Source organism: Portunus trituberculatus, unplaced genomic scaffold (assembly GCF_017591435.1).
Source record: "Portunus trituberculatus isolate SZX2019 unplaced genomic scaffold, ASM1759143v1 PGA_scaffold_67__1_contigs__length_338168, whole genome shotgun sequence".
Classification (NCBI taxonomy): domain Eukaryota; kingdom Metazoa; phylum Arthropoda; class Malacostraca; order Decapoda; family Portunidae; genus Portunus; species Portunus trituberculatus.
The window spans coordinates 175243-192500 of NW_025541708.1; the positions used below are offsets into that span (position 1 = coordinate 175243).

The following is a 17258-nucleotide window of genomic DNA, read 5'->3' on the forward strand; positions in this document are numbered from 1 at the left end:
TGTGTGTGTGTGTGTGTGTGTGTGTTTCACTGTTTGATCTGCTGCAGTCTCTGACGAGACAGCCAGTCGCTACCCTACGGAACGAGTTCAGAGCTACCAAGCGTGTGTTTCACTGTTTGATCTGCTGCAGTCTCTGACGAGACAGCCAGACATTACCCTACGGAACGAGATCAGAGCTCATTATTTCCGATCTTTGGATAGGCCTGAGACCAGGCACACACCACACACCGGGACAACAAGGTCACAACTCCTCGATTTACATCCCGTACCTACTCACTGTTAGGTGAACAGGGGCTACACGTGAAAGGAGACACACCCAAATATCTCCACCCGGCCGGGGAATCGAACCCCGGTCCTCTGGCTTGTGAAGCCAGCGCACTAAGCACTGAGCTACCGGGCGTGTGTGTGTGTGTATGTGTACCATATTACCTGCGGTAATAAATCCCCAATTTTGATTCTGCTTCGTCTATTAGTTTCATAAAAAAAAAAATTACACATTGTGAAAACAAATAGCTGGTAAATTTATCTTCTTCTGACTTGTTTTTCAACCAAATTCTATAAAATTTACTGACGATAAAATGCATACACGTACCTACTTCACCAAAAATAGAATTTTCATAAGACATTTAACTAAAAGAACAAATAATACTTTTTTTTCATTTTTTGGCAATAAAAAAAAATTGCAAATTATGAAGAGCCTTTTATTTACATCTATGATTGGGGAGATATTACCTTTTTTTTTTCCAACAATACCTTTACATATCCATTATCTTATCTTGGAGGACAACAGATTTATTTTTTGAGATACGAACCGTTTTCTTCTGAGAAGTGTGCAAACACAGTTCTGTATGTAATTTTTTCTGATAAATCGTTACATACATTAAGGTAAAAGAGATATAAACAAAAGGAAACCATGGTTTATTATCATATTACAGCCTCACAAAAGACCTTGCAGTTAAGACATGTCATCTGTCTCTCATGTCCAACATCATATATTGACCGATGCGATACTATTGCTGACACTTCCCAACAGTTAAAAAACAAAAAAAGATTTGCCTTGTTTATCTTCCCTAAGCATTTACTGCATACCCTGCAAGCAGGTGTTTCTAATTGGGAACAAGATATATATATTTCTCATCTTCTTAGAAGAGCAGCATTGTGAGATGGAATAATGGGATTTGTAAATCCTTTTTCGTTGTTTGGTGGGACTCAACAAGGACTTGTGGTGGAGGTGACTGTTGAGAGGTAGAAGAGGTATGGGATGAGGCTGGGCGGTTACATGAGCTCGTACCTACTGGGTGATTGGAGGTCATCACGAACATCTCCCTTGCCACTTCTAGTCAAGCACGCTTTGCTTTAAAGAAACGAGTCATCCTTCCAATCTCGTTAAAGAAAAATGCAAAAGAAATTAAACTATGTTGGATAACGGAGTACAGATACACTCACTGGACACTAAGTGGCTGAGCTGTGGGTGAGCTGTGAATCATGGCTGCGGCCCTGTTGGACCCTTGGTGCCTGGTAACCCAACCCTCCTTCACGGTTCATCAGTGATGTTGTCAACTGAAACTCCAAATCTATTAATAAAAAAAAAAAAAAAAAAAAAAAAACTTTGAAAATGATGAGATTCAAAATCAGGTGGGCAGGTATATGGCACGCTGGCATTTAAAACCCTCTGAATAATGGTAAATAAACGCTTTTTAAGAATATAAGAAATAAGATTATCTAGCGGTTTTCGTAGAAGACGGCAGTCACATTAGGGGTAACAATGATATTAAGAACTCAATTTCGAGGTCTGGGTCGAATAAACATATTTTCATTCTTGGTTCGTCAGGAAGTGATGTATAGCGTGATCCGACATTTAAAAAGTACATACCACTTCATACATCTTCCGTAGTTAGATTCACTTATAATGTGCACCTTTGCAGTGAGAGGATTTTTTAATGATAGGAGTTTTATTCTAAGATTACATGTGTGTGTGTATATATATATATATATATATATATATATATATATATATATATATATATATATATATATATGAAACTGAAGTGTATACACCGCCAACATTTACTGATGCTATCCGCATTACGCCACAGCGGAGACCACACTGCATGGCTTTGCACTTCATAATCACGTTAGTCATACGAAGAATGATGTTTGAATGATGTTTGCGTGAGTGTCTAGTGGTTTGTCTTGGCCATCCTATATGGGATTGCCAGACAGATACATATATAAATAGATAGACAGATATATCAGCTGAAAATAAGCATGAGTTGAAAGGCCAAAGAGAAAATAGGAATCTCCAAAAATTTATTAAGATAATTAGGGAGAGTTAAGGTGTTACTAACTTATGACTAAAGCGCCACTACCGAGGCGGCCCCGAGGGAACACCAGGCGACGGGACATGACGTTTATTCTCGCTCTTGTCCACGAGATAAACAAAGACAAGAACACTGGTCAGGTGAGGTAACAGTCAGCCGGTTATGTACTTCTGGGTGGCACAGGCGCTCGAGTGTCACTCACTCGAGGAACATTCCTGAAGATCATGATAACACCTCTGGTATTATAAGTAGTACAAACTAATGACAATAATAACAAAAGTGATGATGATAATAATTATTATGATAATAATAATAACGATAATAATAATAATAGTAATGATAATAATTATAATAACAATAATAATAATAATAATAATAATAATAATAATAATAATAATAATAATAATAATAATAATAATAATAATCCTTATATTGATAATAATAATAATAATAATAATAATAATAATAATAATAATAATAATGATAATAATAATAATAATAATAATAATAATAATAATAATAATAATAATAATAATAATAATAATAATAATTATAATAATAATTATAATACTAATATAGGCTCTACAATATATAATAATTTCTCTTATATTGTCAACGTATAAAATACAGTAGGGATATATTTTCTATAGCATACTAGCATTCTAAACTGTCTTAACAATACGTTAATTTTTTCTCAGCTTCTTTATTGTCATTGTTGACATGCGAATGTGGCAGAGGGTGTAAGAGGCTGGGGACGGGCAAGCGATGGGTGCCAGCTAGGCGGTAGGTGGGTGGATGGTGCATTGGAGGGATGCATGGGGAGGGGCATGGGGTGGATGGATCAGGTCTGTGGCACTCCGCAAGGCAGGGCACTGCGCTAATCCTATGCCTCAACCTTGGTGGTCTTTTGGTGACTTTGGTTCCTTCTCCCTCGTCTACCCCGCCGCCGCCTGCCCTTCGCGCTGCCCCGTCGCTTGTGATGCCGCTTTTTCCGGAAGCGGCGGCGCAGCTCTCGCGCCTCCTGCCGCGTCATGCTTTCCAAGCCAACACCCTTCAGTTCTGCGAACTCCGTGCCATCGGCGTACATGTCATCGTCTCCTGTGAAAGCGTAAGCTGAAACAGGAGACAAGGAGCCTAACTTGTTATCACCGGAGCGGATGGGTGGCGGGAAGCGGGAACTAAGCACCGGAACAGAATACGAGTAAGAGGTCTTTGTTATGTTGTAACGTCGCTTGGTGCTGCTCCGCACGCTGCCGATAGTTGTTGTGCTGCGCCCGCTGCTGGCACTGTGCATGTTTGTTCTAGGCTGTAGCGCGTGGGGTCCGTGGAGGTGCTGTTGCACGTGGGAAGTCTTGCTATACTTGTAAACACTCTTACCAACCCCCTCACCACCCCCGCTTACTCCCCCTTCTAAAGCCCTCACGCTTCCAGATTCCTCACCCAGAGAACGAATACCAGCTACTTCTCGCCCGTAGATTCCGTGCCCCTCTGTCCCCAAGTGGTAAGGGAGGGGCGAGGGTCTCGGAATCTCTGACAGCTGATTGGTGTGACCTACCACATCTTGCCCGTAGCGGTGGCCCACGTAGCTGAACCTGCGACCCCCTGTTGTTGTAGGCCTTGCTGTACTGTCCCTGGCAGAGGGGGATGGGCGCAAAGACGGACTGCTGGTAGAGGGTTTGGAATAAGGATCGTGACCGCCTGTCCCACCCGAATACTCGTAACTGTATATCCTGGACGAGGTGGTCGTATATCCACTCGAGGCCCCGACATTACTTATATCTCCTACGTGGGTGTCCATCTCCCTTTGCATGGTGGGTCCGCTGCTTCCTGTCGCCCTACCTGACCCTCTAAGCTCTGTGGTAGATCCCTTCAGTATAGTATTAGATTCCCTTACACCAGAGTTTGAACCCCTCAAATTAGTATTGGTGTTTGACACCCTTCTATTAGTACTGGATCCCTTTATTACGGTGTCAGTCCGTCTTGAATCATTAACGGAATTCTTTGAGTCACTAGAACCCCTCAAATCAATATTTGAATCTCTTATATTACCATCAGATCTTAATTCAATACCAGAACTCCTTATATCTGGACTAGAGTCTCTGACACCAGTAGTGGAGCCCCTGACATCAGTAGTGGAACCCCTGATATTAGTCCTGCTTGAATCAATACTGACCTCCGTTTCGTCAGTTCTGGGCCTACTTAAGCTGGAACCAAAGTCCCTTCGATTAGCAGCGACATCCCTTAAGTCCGTATTTGATCTTTCTAGCGTGGTAGTACTCCCAGCCATGTCAGTAGTAGAAGTGCTCTGGGAGTGGCTGGTACTCCTGTCCTGACTAGAGTAGCGAGTGTAATTGGTGTGGAAGGATCTACTGGCGCTGTCTTGGCCACCAGGGAGGCGTGGAGGGACTGCCAGTGGGGAAGAGTTACCTGATGGAGACTCAAACCTAGTCCTGGTGGTGGAGTGTTCGATGGAGAAGGACGATGAAGTGGAGTGCCCGGTGTCTACGTCTGGTTCATGATGACGAGAAAATGATGATGATGAGGTGGAGATAGAACCGTGGTCAAGATCAGGACTATAGCGACGACGAGATGTGGAGGAAGAAGAGGAGGAGGAAGAGGAGGAGCCTCTATTCACTCCAGAATCATATCGACGACGGGGCGTATATGAATCAAAGGAAGAGGAGGAGGAGAGGTTTCTATTTGAGTTATTGAAGTTAGGATTGTATCGACGATGGGATGTGGATTCAAAGGAAGAGATAGAGGATGAAGAGGAAGAAGAGAGAGAGGAATGGTTTCTATCTAAATCAGTGTTATATCTATCTAAGACAGGATCATATCGACGCCGAGATGTAGAGGAGGAAGACGTAGATGAGGAAGAATCTTCATTTCTATCAGGGTCATTTTCACGACGAAGCATGGAAGAATCTAAATCAGGGTCATATCGACGACGGGATTTGGAAGAGGAGGTGGAGGAGCCTCTATCTAAATCTGAGTCATATGGTCGTTTAGATGTGGATTCTGGAAAGGAGCTTCCATATAAATCAGGATGATAAGTACGATGAGAGGTGTCCAAAGAATCTCTTTCTCCTCCTTCTCCTCTTCCTCCTGCTCCTCGCTGACCGCTATCCACTAACTGCTTCTCCTTTAGCTCCTCTGCATCTTCCTGTACTCCATGGATGGAGGTGGAGTGGGAGGAGGATGTGACGGTAGAGGTGATGGTGGAAGATGTGGTAACAGAAGGATCATATGAAGTTGAAGAATGGAATCCATCTTTGATGGAGAAGGATCCCTTTGGGTATCTTGGGCGCGAACCGTGGCCGTCGCGGAGACCTGGTTCATTATAATGCACTAACTCATCATTAGGATCACGCGGACCTTCCGAAGATGCACTGAGAGTGTTAGCAGAAACCTCGTCCTCTAGAGCGTCATGCCTCGTACTTTCGAGGTGCGTGTCTTCCACCGTGTCTTTTGAGGTGGGCGAGGAGAGTGCGGGGATAGAAGTGAGGGAAACAGCGGCTGGGGGAGGTAAAGTAGTCGAGGAGGAAGAGGTACCGAATGATCCCCCACCTCTCCCCCGCTTGACCGTCTTCCTACCGGAGGCACGGGCAGGCATGGAGTCGTCACTAGTACCTTGGGCCACGCCGGATAGGTCCTGATTCAAGCCGTTGTATCTCTTGGCAAAGGAGACCTTATATGTCCTGCTGTTGGAAGTTCTGGAGGGGAGAGGAAAGCCCAGCATACCTTCGGTCTCCCCATAGGTCTCGTGTTGCACGGTGGAAGTGTAGGACTCTGGCATAAATGCCTTGTTGATCACGTGGATAACGCCATTGGCACACAGGTGAGAGCTGACAACCTCCTCTCCGTTTACCTGCATAAAAGGAGGACTGTTACCGTGATGCATAAAGACTGTTACAAGACGATCTGAATTCGTGCAGCTGTATGTAGAGGATTGCATTGTTACGCAAAAATGTAAGGAAAAGTTACAATGATATAAGAAAAAGAAACTGGTGGGACTCGTACATCTCCGCAAGAAAAAAAAAAAAACAGTACAGAAAACGGTTAGGAGATAAATACTTTAAGGGTTATAAAGGTAAAGTGTTGTGGGAAAACTTTATAGGGAAGAATAAATACAGATAAAGTGAAACACTGATGAATAAAAAGATAATAGAGGAAAAGATAAGAGAAGAGTGATAAAAGAAAGATGAGGGTGATGAGAAAACAGAGGAGAAAAAAAAGAACAAGAGCACAAACAAGTACCAAGAAACGAAACAAATGTGAAAATAGGTAAATATAAGTAAAATAAAAAAAAAGGAAATAAAGATAAAAAAAAAAGTTGGCTCGTTATACGGATTATATATATATATATATATGTATATATATATATATATATATATGTGTATATATATATATATATATATATATATATATATATATATATATATATATATATATATATATATATATATATATATATATATATATATATATATATATATATATATATATATATATATATATATATATATATATATATATATATATATATATATATATATATATATATATATATATATATATATATATATATATATATATATATATATATATATATATATATATATATATATATATATATATATATATATATATATATATATATATATATATATATATATATATATATATATATATATATATATATATATATATATATATATATATATATATATATATATATATATATATATATATATATATATATATATATATATATATATATATATATATATATATATATATATATATATATATATATATATATATATATATATATATATATATATATATATATATATATATATATATATATATATATATATATATATATATAGATATATATATATATATATATATATATATATATATATATATATATATATATATATATATATATATATATACATATATATACATAGATACAGATAGACAGACAGATAGACAGATAGATAGATATATATATATAGATATATATATATAGAGAGAGAGAGAGAGAGAGAGAGAGAGAGAGAGAGAGAGAGAGAGAGAGAGAGAGAGAGAGAGAGAGAGAGAGAGAGAGAGAGAGAGAGAGAGAGAGAGAGAGAGAGAGAGAGAGAGAGAGAGAGAGAGAGAGAGAGAGAGAGAGAGAGAGAGAGAGAGAGAGAGAGAGAGAGAGAGAGAGAGAGAGAGAGAGAGAGAGAGAGAGAGAGAGAGAGAGAGAGAGAGAGAGAGAGAGAGAGAGAGAGAGAGAGAGAGAGAGAGAGAGAGAGAGAGAGAGAGAGAGAGAGAGAGAGAGAGAGAGAGAGAGAGAGAGAGAGAGAGAGAGAGAGAGAGAGAGAGAGAGAGAGAGAGAGAGAGAGAGAGAGAGAGAGAGAGAGAGAGAGAGAGAGAGAGAGAGAGAGAGAGAGAGAGAGAGAGAGAGAGAGAGAGAGAGAGAGAGAGAGAGAGAGAGAGAGAGAGAGAGAGAGAGAGAGAGAGAGAGAGAGAGAGAGAGAGAGAGAGAGAGAGAGAGAGAGAGAGAGAGAGAGAGAGAGAGAGAGAGAGAGAGAGAGAGAGAGAGAGAGAGAGAGAGAGAGAGAGAGAGAGAGAGAGAGAGAGAGAGAGAGAGAGAGAGAGAGAGAGAGAGAGAGAGAGAGAGAGAGAGAGAGAGAGAGAGAGAGAGAGAGAGAGAGAGAGAGAGAGAGAGAGAGAGAGAGAGAGAGAGAGAGAGAGAGAGAGAGAGAGAGAGAGAGAGAGAGAGAGAGAGAGAGAGAGAGAGAGAGAGAGAGAGAGAGAGAGAGAGAGAGAGAGAGAGAGAGAGAGACCCATCCCACCTTAAGAATGTCGTCCTTAGTTTTCTTTACGTCGAAGGGTCCTGCCATGCCATTGACCGTGTATACCAGGTTCTTCTCGAAGGAGATCTCAGGAAACATGTTAACTGCCACGTGCTGCCTCACCACCCGCCGTGTGAAGGCCTCGTCCTGCCGCAACCGCCTCAGCATTGCCTGCATATTATTTTTTTTTTTATATATAAGAAAGAAGGGCTGGTTAAGTGCAATAGAAATATAAAGAAAAAAAACTCACTTTGTTGCCAGTCTCCTTACAGAGCTGATAGAATTAACCAAAGGATAGGAACAAATGTCTTGAAATCTCCGTCTTGGATGATGTCAAGTCACAGGAAGTTGGAAATACAGACACAGACAGGGAGTTCCAGAGTTTACCAGAGAATGGGGCTACCGTGGTACAGCGGAACCATGCGTCCTAGGGGGCTCCAAGCGCACGGGTTCGAATACTGTCCACGGTCTGAGTGTAGGTTGGGCTTCCTCACTCGGGGCAATGGTTTCCTAACGGGTGGGCTTTAATATAGGGGGTACCCTAAAAAGTATCCCTTTTAGCCCATACATTCCCGTGAAAAGCCCACATTGTACAAAAAAAAAAAAAAAACCGGTATGAAAGACTGAAAGTACTGGATAATTCTTGCGTTAGTGAGTTGGACAGAATAGGGGTACAGGAAGAAATAAGCTTTGTGCAGCGAGGCCGCAGGAGGAGGGGAGGCATGTAGTTAGCAAAATCAGTAGAGCAATTGGTATGAAAATATTGATAAGAGATAGCAGGAAATGCAACATTTCGGCAGTGAGAAAGATGCTGAACACAATTAGTCAGAGGAGGGGGATTGATAAGACGAAAAGCTTTTGATTCCACCTTATCTAATAAAGCTGTGTGAGTGGAACCCCCAAACATGTGAAGAGTACTCCATACAGGGGCGGATAAGGCCCTTGTACAGAGTTAGCAGTTGGAGGGGCAAGAAAACTGGCGGAGACGCCTCAGAACGCCTAACTTCATAGAAGCTGTTTTAGCAAGAGATGAGATGTGAAGTTTCCAGTTAAGATTATGAGTAAAGGACAGACCGAGGATATTCAGTGTGGAAGAGGGAGACAGTTGAGTGTCATTGAAGAAGAGGATAGTTGTCTGGAAGGTTGTGTCGAGTTGATAGATGGAGGAATTGAGTTTTGAGGCATTGAAACTACTAGATTTTCTCCGCCTCAATCGGAAATCTTAGAAAGATTAGAAGTCAGGGTTCTGTGGAAAACTGTTAGTCCCTGCGTGATCTGTTGACTTCCTGAAGGGTTGGTCGTCTCTGAAAGGACGTGGAAAGATGTAGGTGGTATCATCAGCGTAGGAGTGGATAGGGCAAGAAGTTTGGTTAAGATCATTAATGAATAATAGAAAGAGAGTGGGTGACAGGACAGAACCCTGAGGAACACCACTATTAATAGATTTAGGAGAACAGTGGCCGTCTACCACAGCAGCAATAGAACGGTCGGAAAGGAAACTTGAGATAAAGTTGCAGAGAGAAGGATAGAAACCGTAGGAGGGCAGTTTTGAAATCAAAGCTTTATGCCAGACTCTATCAAAAGCTTTTGATATGTCTAACGCAACAGCAAAAGTTTCACCGAAATCTCTAAAAGAGGATGACCAAGACTCAGTAAGGAAAGCCAGAAGATCACCAGTAGAGCGACCTTGACGGAAGCCATACTGGCGATCAGACAGAAGATTGTGAAGTGACAGATGTTTGAGAATCTTCCTATTCAGGATAGATTAAAAACTTTAGACAAGCAAGAGATTAAAGCTATAGGACGGTAGTTTGAGGGATTAGAACGGTCACCCTTTTAGGAACAGGCTGAATGTAGGCAAACTTCCAGCAAGAAGGAAAGGTAGAAGTCGATAGACAAAGTTGAAAGAATTTGGCCAGGCAAGGTGCAAGCACGGAAGCACAGTTTTTGAGAACAATAGGAGGGACCCCATCAGGTCCATAAGCCTTCCGAGGGTTTAGGCCAGCGAGGGCATGGAAAACATCATTACGAAGAATTTTAATTGTAGACATGAAATAGTCAGAGGAGGAGGAGAGGAGGACAAGCCCAGAATCATCCAAGGTGGAGTTGTGAGCAAAGGTTTGAGAGAAGAGTTCAGCTTTAGAGACAGAAGAGATGGCAGTGGTGCCATCAGGATGAAATAAAGGAGGAAAGATGAAGAAGTGAAGTTATTTGAGATGTTTTTGGCCAGATGCCAGAAGTCACGAGGGGAGTTTGAGTTTGAAAGATTTTGACATTTTCTATTTATGAAGGAGTGTTTGGCAAGTTGAAGAACAGACTTGGCATGATTCCGGGCAGAGATATAAAGTGCATGAGATTCAGGAGATGGAAGGCTCAAGTACCTTTTGTGGGCAACCTCTATTATGTATAGCAACGAGAACAGGCTGAGTTAAACCAAGGTTTAGAAGGTTTAGGTTGAGAAAAGAATGAGGAATGTACGCCTCCATGCCAGACACTATCACCTCTGTTATGCGTTCAGCACAAAGAGATGGGTCTCTGACACGGAAGCAGTAATCATTCCAGGGAAAATCAGCATAATACCTCCTCAGGTCCCCCAACTGGCAGAGGCAAAACGCCAGAGGCACCTCCGCTTTGGGGATCCTGAGGAGGGATTGGAGAAATAGGACAAGATACAGAAATGAGATTGTGATCGGAGGAGCCCAACGGAGATGAAAGGGTGACAGCATAAGCAGAAGGATTAGAGGTGAGGAAGAGATCAAGAATGTTGGGCGTGTCTCCAAGACGGTCAGGAATACGAGTAGGGTGTTGCACCAGTTGCTCTAGGTCATGGAGGATAGCAAAGTTGAAGGCTAGTTCACCAGGATGGTCAGTGAAGGGAGAGGAAAGCCAAAGCTGGTGGTGAACATTGAAATCTCCAAGAATGGAAATCTCTGCGAAAGGGTAGAGGGACAGAATGTGCTCCACTTTGGAAGTTAAATAGTCAAAGAATTTACTATAGTCAGAGGAGTTAGGGGAGAGATAGACAGCACAGATGAATTTAGTTAGAGAGTGACTGTTGAGTCGAAGCCAGATGGTGGAAAACTCGGAAGATTCAAGAGCGTGGGCACGAGAGCAAGTTAAGTCGTTGCACATAGACGCAACATCCAGCTTTGGAACGAAAATGAGAATAGAGAAAGTAGGAGGAACAGAGAAGGGGCTACTGTCAGTTGCCTCAGACAGCTGTGTTTCGGTGAGGAAAAGAAGATGAGGTTTAGTAGAGGAGAGGTGGTGTTCTACAGATTGAAAATTAAATTTAAGACCGCGAATGTTGCAGAGGTTAATGAAGAAAAAGTTGAGGGAGGTGTCAAGATATTTTGGGTCAACACTGACAGAGCAGTAAGACTTGGGGACATTTATGGTGCCCTCCCCAGAAGAGAACTCCGAGGCTGATGTAGGAGTCGCCATTTTTTTATTTTTATTTTAAATGAAGGGTGTATGTGTGTGTGTGTGTCGGAAGTGCTTATAGTTTTGTGCGAAGAGGAAGAGTTGTTAAAAATCGCCTCAGTGTATTTCCAATAGGAGTGGTCACATCGAATGCGAAACTTTGGGACATATGCCAACCACGCCGCTCGCACCGATTCCAAGATCACCGAATAGGCGATTTTTCTGGCCATAGTATCGATGGGTCATGCCCATTGGGACTCGTCTCCAGAGGTATACCTTTTCTTGACCGCACTGACTTGACTTCCCAACTCTCCCTTACTCACTCACTGTCCTTCAGTGAACTGAGCTGGAGTCAGTCAGTCTAAAAGACTGTCCAAATTACCCCTATCCATTTCTAGATTTTAAATAAGATGATGATATTCACCACATTCTAGTCGTTTAATATTTGCTTGATGTACCCAATTATTTTTCCTCTTATCATTCAAGGCTAAAGATAACACTAATAACTCCTCTTTCCCCACCTCCTCCTCCTCCTCCACATCAGGAACTGTCAAGTCAACCAGCCTCCACCACAGGGAATGTCTCGCATAGCATCGCGCCAGGTGTGAACAACCAAAGTCAGCCAGACTCTACTGGGTCGTGTGGCTCGTCTCCGGTGTGAAACGGTGTGAAACTAATCCAGGCAAGAACTAGGCAGACCACGACCGGTCCAGATCAGAACTAGTGCTATTTGACCTCATTGAGAGTAAATTATCGTTTCGGTATGGTAAGATCTTAGTTTCAGTCTTATCATTGCCTACTTAGGGAGGTAAAAGGTTATTCTTGACATTGCTCGTGCAAATAGTCTTCATTACAATCACCACCACTTCCTTCTCTTCTTTCTCTCCACTGTCTTTTCCCTTTATTCCTTTCTCTTAATGTCAACAACGATCACTTCCACCACCCCATACCCTCTCAGCCATTTTCAGCTCAAAACCTCTCTCACCTGGTTCACCCTGCGGAAGGCTCTGTCCGTAGGCACGAAGAAAGTATAGAACATCTCGTCTCCAGGACCGAGGCTAAGCAGCGTTCCCGCCTCTCCCTCCTGCGATACACGGTCCACGGCCTCCAGGAACGTTCTGTCGTGGCGAGGGAAAGTACAAACCATACATGAGGGTACGTACATTCATATATATATATATATATATATATATATATATATATATATATATATATATATATATATATATATATATATATATATATATATATATATATATATATATATATATATATATATATATATATATATATATATATATATATATATATATATATATATATATATATATATATATATATATATATATATATATATATATATATATATATATATATATATATATATATATATATATATATATATATATATATATATATATATATATATATATATATATATATATATATATATATATATATATATATATATATATATATATATATATATATATATATATATATATATATATATATATATATATATATATATATATATATATATATATATATATATATATATATATATATATATATATATATATATATATATATATATATATATATATATATATATATATATATATATATATATATATATATATATATATATATATATATATATATATATATATATATATATATATATATATATATATATATATATATATATATATATATATATATATATATATATATATATATATATATATATATATATATATATATATATATATATATATATATATATATATATATATATATATATATATATATATATATATATATATATATATATATATATATATATATATATATATATATATATATATATATATATATATATATATATATATATATATATATATATATATATATATATATATATATATATATATATATATATATATATATATATATATATATATATATATATATATATATATATATATATATATATATATATATATATATATATATATATATATATATATATATATATATATATATATATATATATATATATATATATATATATATATATATATATATATACAAATAAATAAATAAATAAATATATATATATATATATATATATATATATATATATATATATATATATATATATATATATATACATACATACTCTATGGCTTTTAAAACCTTATATTTATACATACATACGTACATACATTTATACATTTCTCTCTCTCTCTCTCTCTCTCTCTCTCTCTCTCTCTCTTTTGTCCTCACTGCGCACTGTAGTAGGAAGGGGTCACCGCGCACACTCCGCTCCATTCCTGGGTTAGATTCACAAAATATTTACGAATTTCTCAAGTCCTTAAGAAATGTGTAGCCTATCCATGCTTACAGCCTAAAGCTGCTTTGTGATTTTATTGTTTTATATGGAATATTAGCTACTTGATCCTTATGTAATTTATCAAGAAAGTAATTATACACCTCACCAACATTTACCTGCCCTGACCCCACCACCCTCACATCGCCCATCTCGGGCTAACCTGACTCTCCGATTGGTACTCTCTCAGCCCTCTGTCTGCCATTTCTCTCCCTTTCACCGACTTCACACTTCACCCTACCTCTTTGATCCTGCCTTCTCACCGTCATCTGTATTCTAGACCTTAACTTAACCTTTCCCTCCCTGCACCTTGCCAGTAGACTCCCTGGAGACATCTTAATCCCTTAAAATTTGACCTCTTGAAATCAGGTTCTTTCCTAGTGCTCTTGTTTCCAAAAACTTCATGCCTTTACATTTTATACATTTTTTCACTATGGTCGCTGTTGCCTAGCTGCCAACCAACCTCTACATCTGTAACAGCTTCCCTTCCTGTTTGTCAGAATCAAATCTAGAATATCTTTATCCCTTGTGGGTTCCAATATTACCTGTTTTAAAAATTATCCTAAAAGATCTTAAAAATTCCTCTGCTTCACTGTTGCCCATCATCAAGCTCCAACTAACATTCATATAATTGAAATCACCCACTACAAATGCCTGACTGTACCTGGCTGCTCTATTCTTTTTCTTCCACAGTGAGGAGTTGATTTCATTTGTAGCATTACGTGGCCTGTACACTACATTACTACATATTGTAAACCTTCCTTGATATCCATCTATAGGGACTTTGTTTTGCTATCTCCATTAATTCTATTGTTAATGCAACATAACAATGTGTTCTTGACGTACAAAGCCACGCCCCTCCTTTTTCTGTTTTCCCTGTCCTTGTGAAAAAAAAGTGTATAACCATCAATTCTAACCTCTTGATTAAATATTTTCTCTCACATGTCTAACCAAGTTTCTGTTAACGCAATTATATCAAAAATTTCAACACACACTATTCCTCTAAGTAAATCTATCTTATCTAAACTACTCCAATAATTTTGTAATATACACTTAAGCTGCTCCTCGCCTTCACTAAGCTGGTTACTTTTCTAGATTCAACCATTCTGTCTTCTCTTTCGTTCTTACAAGCCCTTTTTCTCTCTCCTGACTAACGAAAAAAATACATCTAACTCCTGCTCAAGTGTTAACAAAAATTCGAACACCCTGGCGTGTTAAATGCACTCCATCCCCGCCATACAAGGTGTTCTTACCATAGAAGAGGTCCCAATTGTCGATGAATGCCCATCCATTGCTTTTAAAAAGATCTACAATGCTGCAATTCACTGCAATACCCGTGGACAGCCATTCATCGCTCAGTCTCCTCCTAATCTTACCAAAAAACTCTCTAAACCTCCTGAATAACTCCTCACTCTTGACCTCACAAAGGTCATTCTCTCCCGTGCTGAGAAAAACAATGGGCTTAGTCCCATCTTCTAGCCAGCTGCTACCTTCTCTACCCCTCGCCCAACGCTTCCTATCCATAGCACAAAACGCACTAAGTGCCTGACCTAACTGTCACTAACATCCAAGATTCTATCAAGGAGCAGGAAACCTGCGTCTGCTTCCTCCTTCCCCTCCTCGTCTCCTCCCCCCACATCCCCCCCGTCATCCTCCACTCCCTTCAACACACTGAAGGGGTACCTTGTCTCAACGAGGTGACGAGGTGAGGAGCCCTAAAAACCTTCCTCCTCTTGGCACCCGTGGACACAACCCGCCACTCCTCTTGCCCCTGAATCACCTTACCGGATAAGGTGATTTCAGGGCCAAACACTTCCTCAAACACTGAGATATCTCAGCATATCTCAGCGTGCAGATTAGATATTCCCACTCGAAACTCTTCTTGCACCTCCAAGATCCTTCAATGGAACTCGGTCTCCACCTATGGGAGCTTTGTTACGAAGGTCTCGAGAACAGGAGAACAGTAGAGGAAACAGGGAAAACCACCATCTCTACACAAACTTGCGTCAAGTCACTCGCTACTAACATTCTATGGAATGAGTTTCCTCGAGACGGGATAGACTGCAACACCGTAGAAACTTTTAAACCCTGTCTTGACAAATATTTTGCCTCTAATCCGCAGCAAACAGCGCTTGTTTATTAGATTAACTTCCTTGCCCCTGGGAACTGGGGGTATCTGATTTCGTACATTTTTATTTTTTCCTTGTAAAATTTTCTTCCGGTATTTTTTTCTTTTCTAACCCCATAAAGTATTTTTCTTTGACCGGCTTATGCCAGAGGAAGTGGACGGTGGGGAGAGAGTCTGCGGCTTGGCTGTCCTTTACTTCTACTATCAGCTTAGTAGTTCTAATCTGGTAACCTCGTGAGGACATTAAGGCCTGCTGTGGCCTGTTTTTCTCTGTAACTTCTCTCTCTCTCTCTCTCTCTCTCTCTCTCTCTCTCTCTCTCTCTCTCTCTCTTTCAAGCTGGAAATTTGTATTCAATCTAATCGTAAAAAGATGGACATTTTCACTTCAAGTTACCATTCTTTGCTATGATTTCCTGATAATTCAAAGTTTTATTTTCAATTATATAGGAAGGAAACCAATCAAAAGAAACAAAAATTGCTATTAAGAAGTCCTGCTGAGGTGCTAGATCCCGGACAGAGTAAAAACAAATGTTTGCCAAAAGTCTACCAATTGACTGGATCCTCATTCACCCGCAAAGGTTTAGGATCCTTTACGTCGACGATTTGTAGATGGTGTAATGACGGTTTTTAAGTCTGTATGAAGTTTTTGAATTTTGTATCGTCAATGAGAAAAGAGACAGGCTTTGAAAAATAGTCCTGCTCAAAGTACAATTGTTACAAAGTATAGAGAGAAACCAGGAAAATAACAACTACAGGCATCATTCATGCTCCCCCTCTCCCTCCCTCCCTCCTCACCGGGACTCACTCGAAACTGTGGCCAGGCAGCGAGCGAAGAACGTCAGCAAGGCTCTGGTTGGAAGGCATGATGACCTTGTTGATGATGTGGATGACGCCGTTCTGTGCCTCCAGGTCGGGCAACGTGATCTGTGCGTCCTCCACTCCCAGGGAGCGGCGCCACACCTGCAGCCGCACTGGGTCCTCCTCGTTCAGGGACATGATGGCCTGAGGGAGAAGGAAGTTATGTAATGAGGTGAAGGTGGTTGTAGTGGTGGTGTTAATTGTTAATGTAGAAGTTAGAATAACAGGAGGAGAGAAGGATGAATAAAGGGAATTAGTAGAAAGAAAAATATAGTGAAAAGAAG

The 17258-nt window shown here is 39.7% G+C and overlaps 1 protein-coding gene across 1 annotated transcript in view; it reads right to left on the reverse strand.

Annotated features, from left to right (window-relative positions):
* Positions 1-2872: 2872 nt before the first annotated feature.
* Positions 2873-17258, reverse strand: part of LOC123501004 (serine-rich adhesin for platelets-like) — a 150534-nt gene continuing 136148 nt past the window's right edge. Inside the window, exons 10-13 of the mRNA XM_045249559.1 lie at positions 16922-17219; positions 12579-12711; positions 8171-8341; positions 2873-6189 (exon numbers count right to left, since the gene is read on the reverse strand). Of these exons, the coding sequence (XP_045105494.1) occupies positions 3205-6189; positions 8171-8341; positions 12579-12711; positions 16922-17219 (3587 nt within the window). The 3' untranslated portion in view covers positions 2873-3204. The remainder of the gene's footprint in view (positions 6190-8170; positions 8342-12578; positions 12712-16921; positions 17220-17258) is intronic.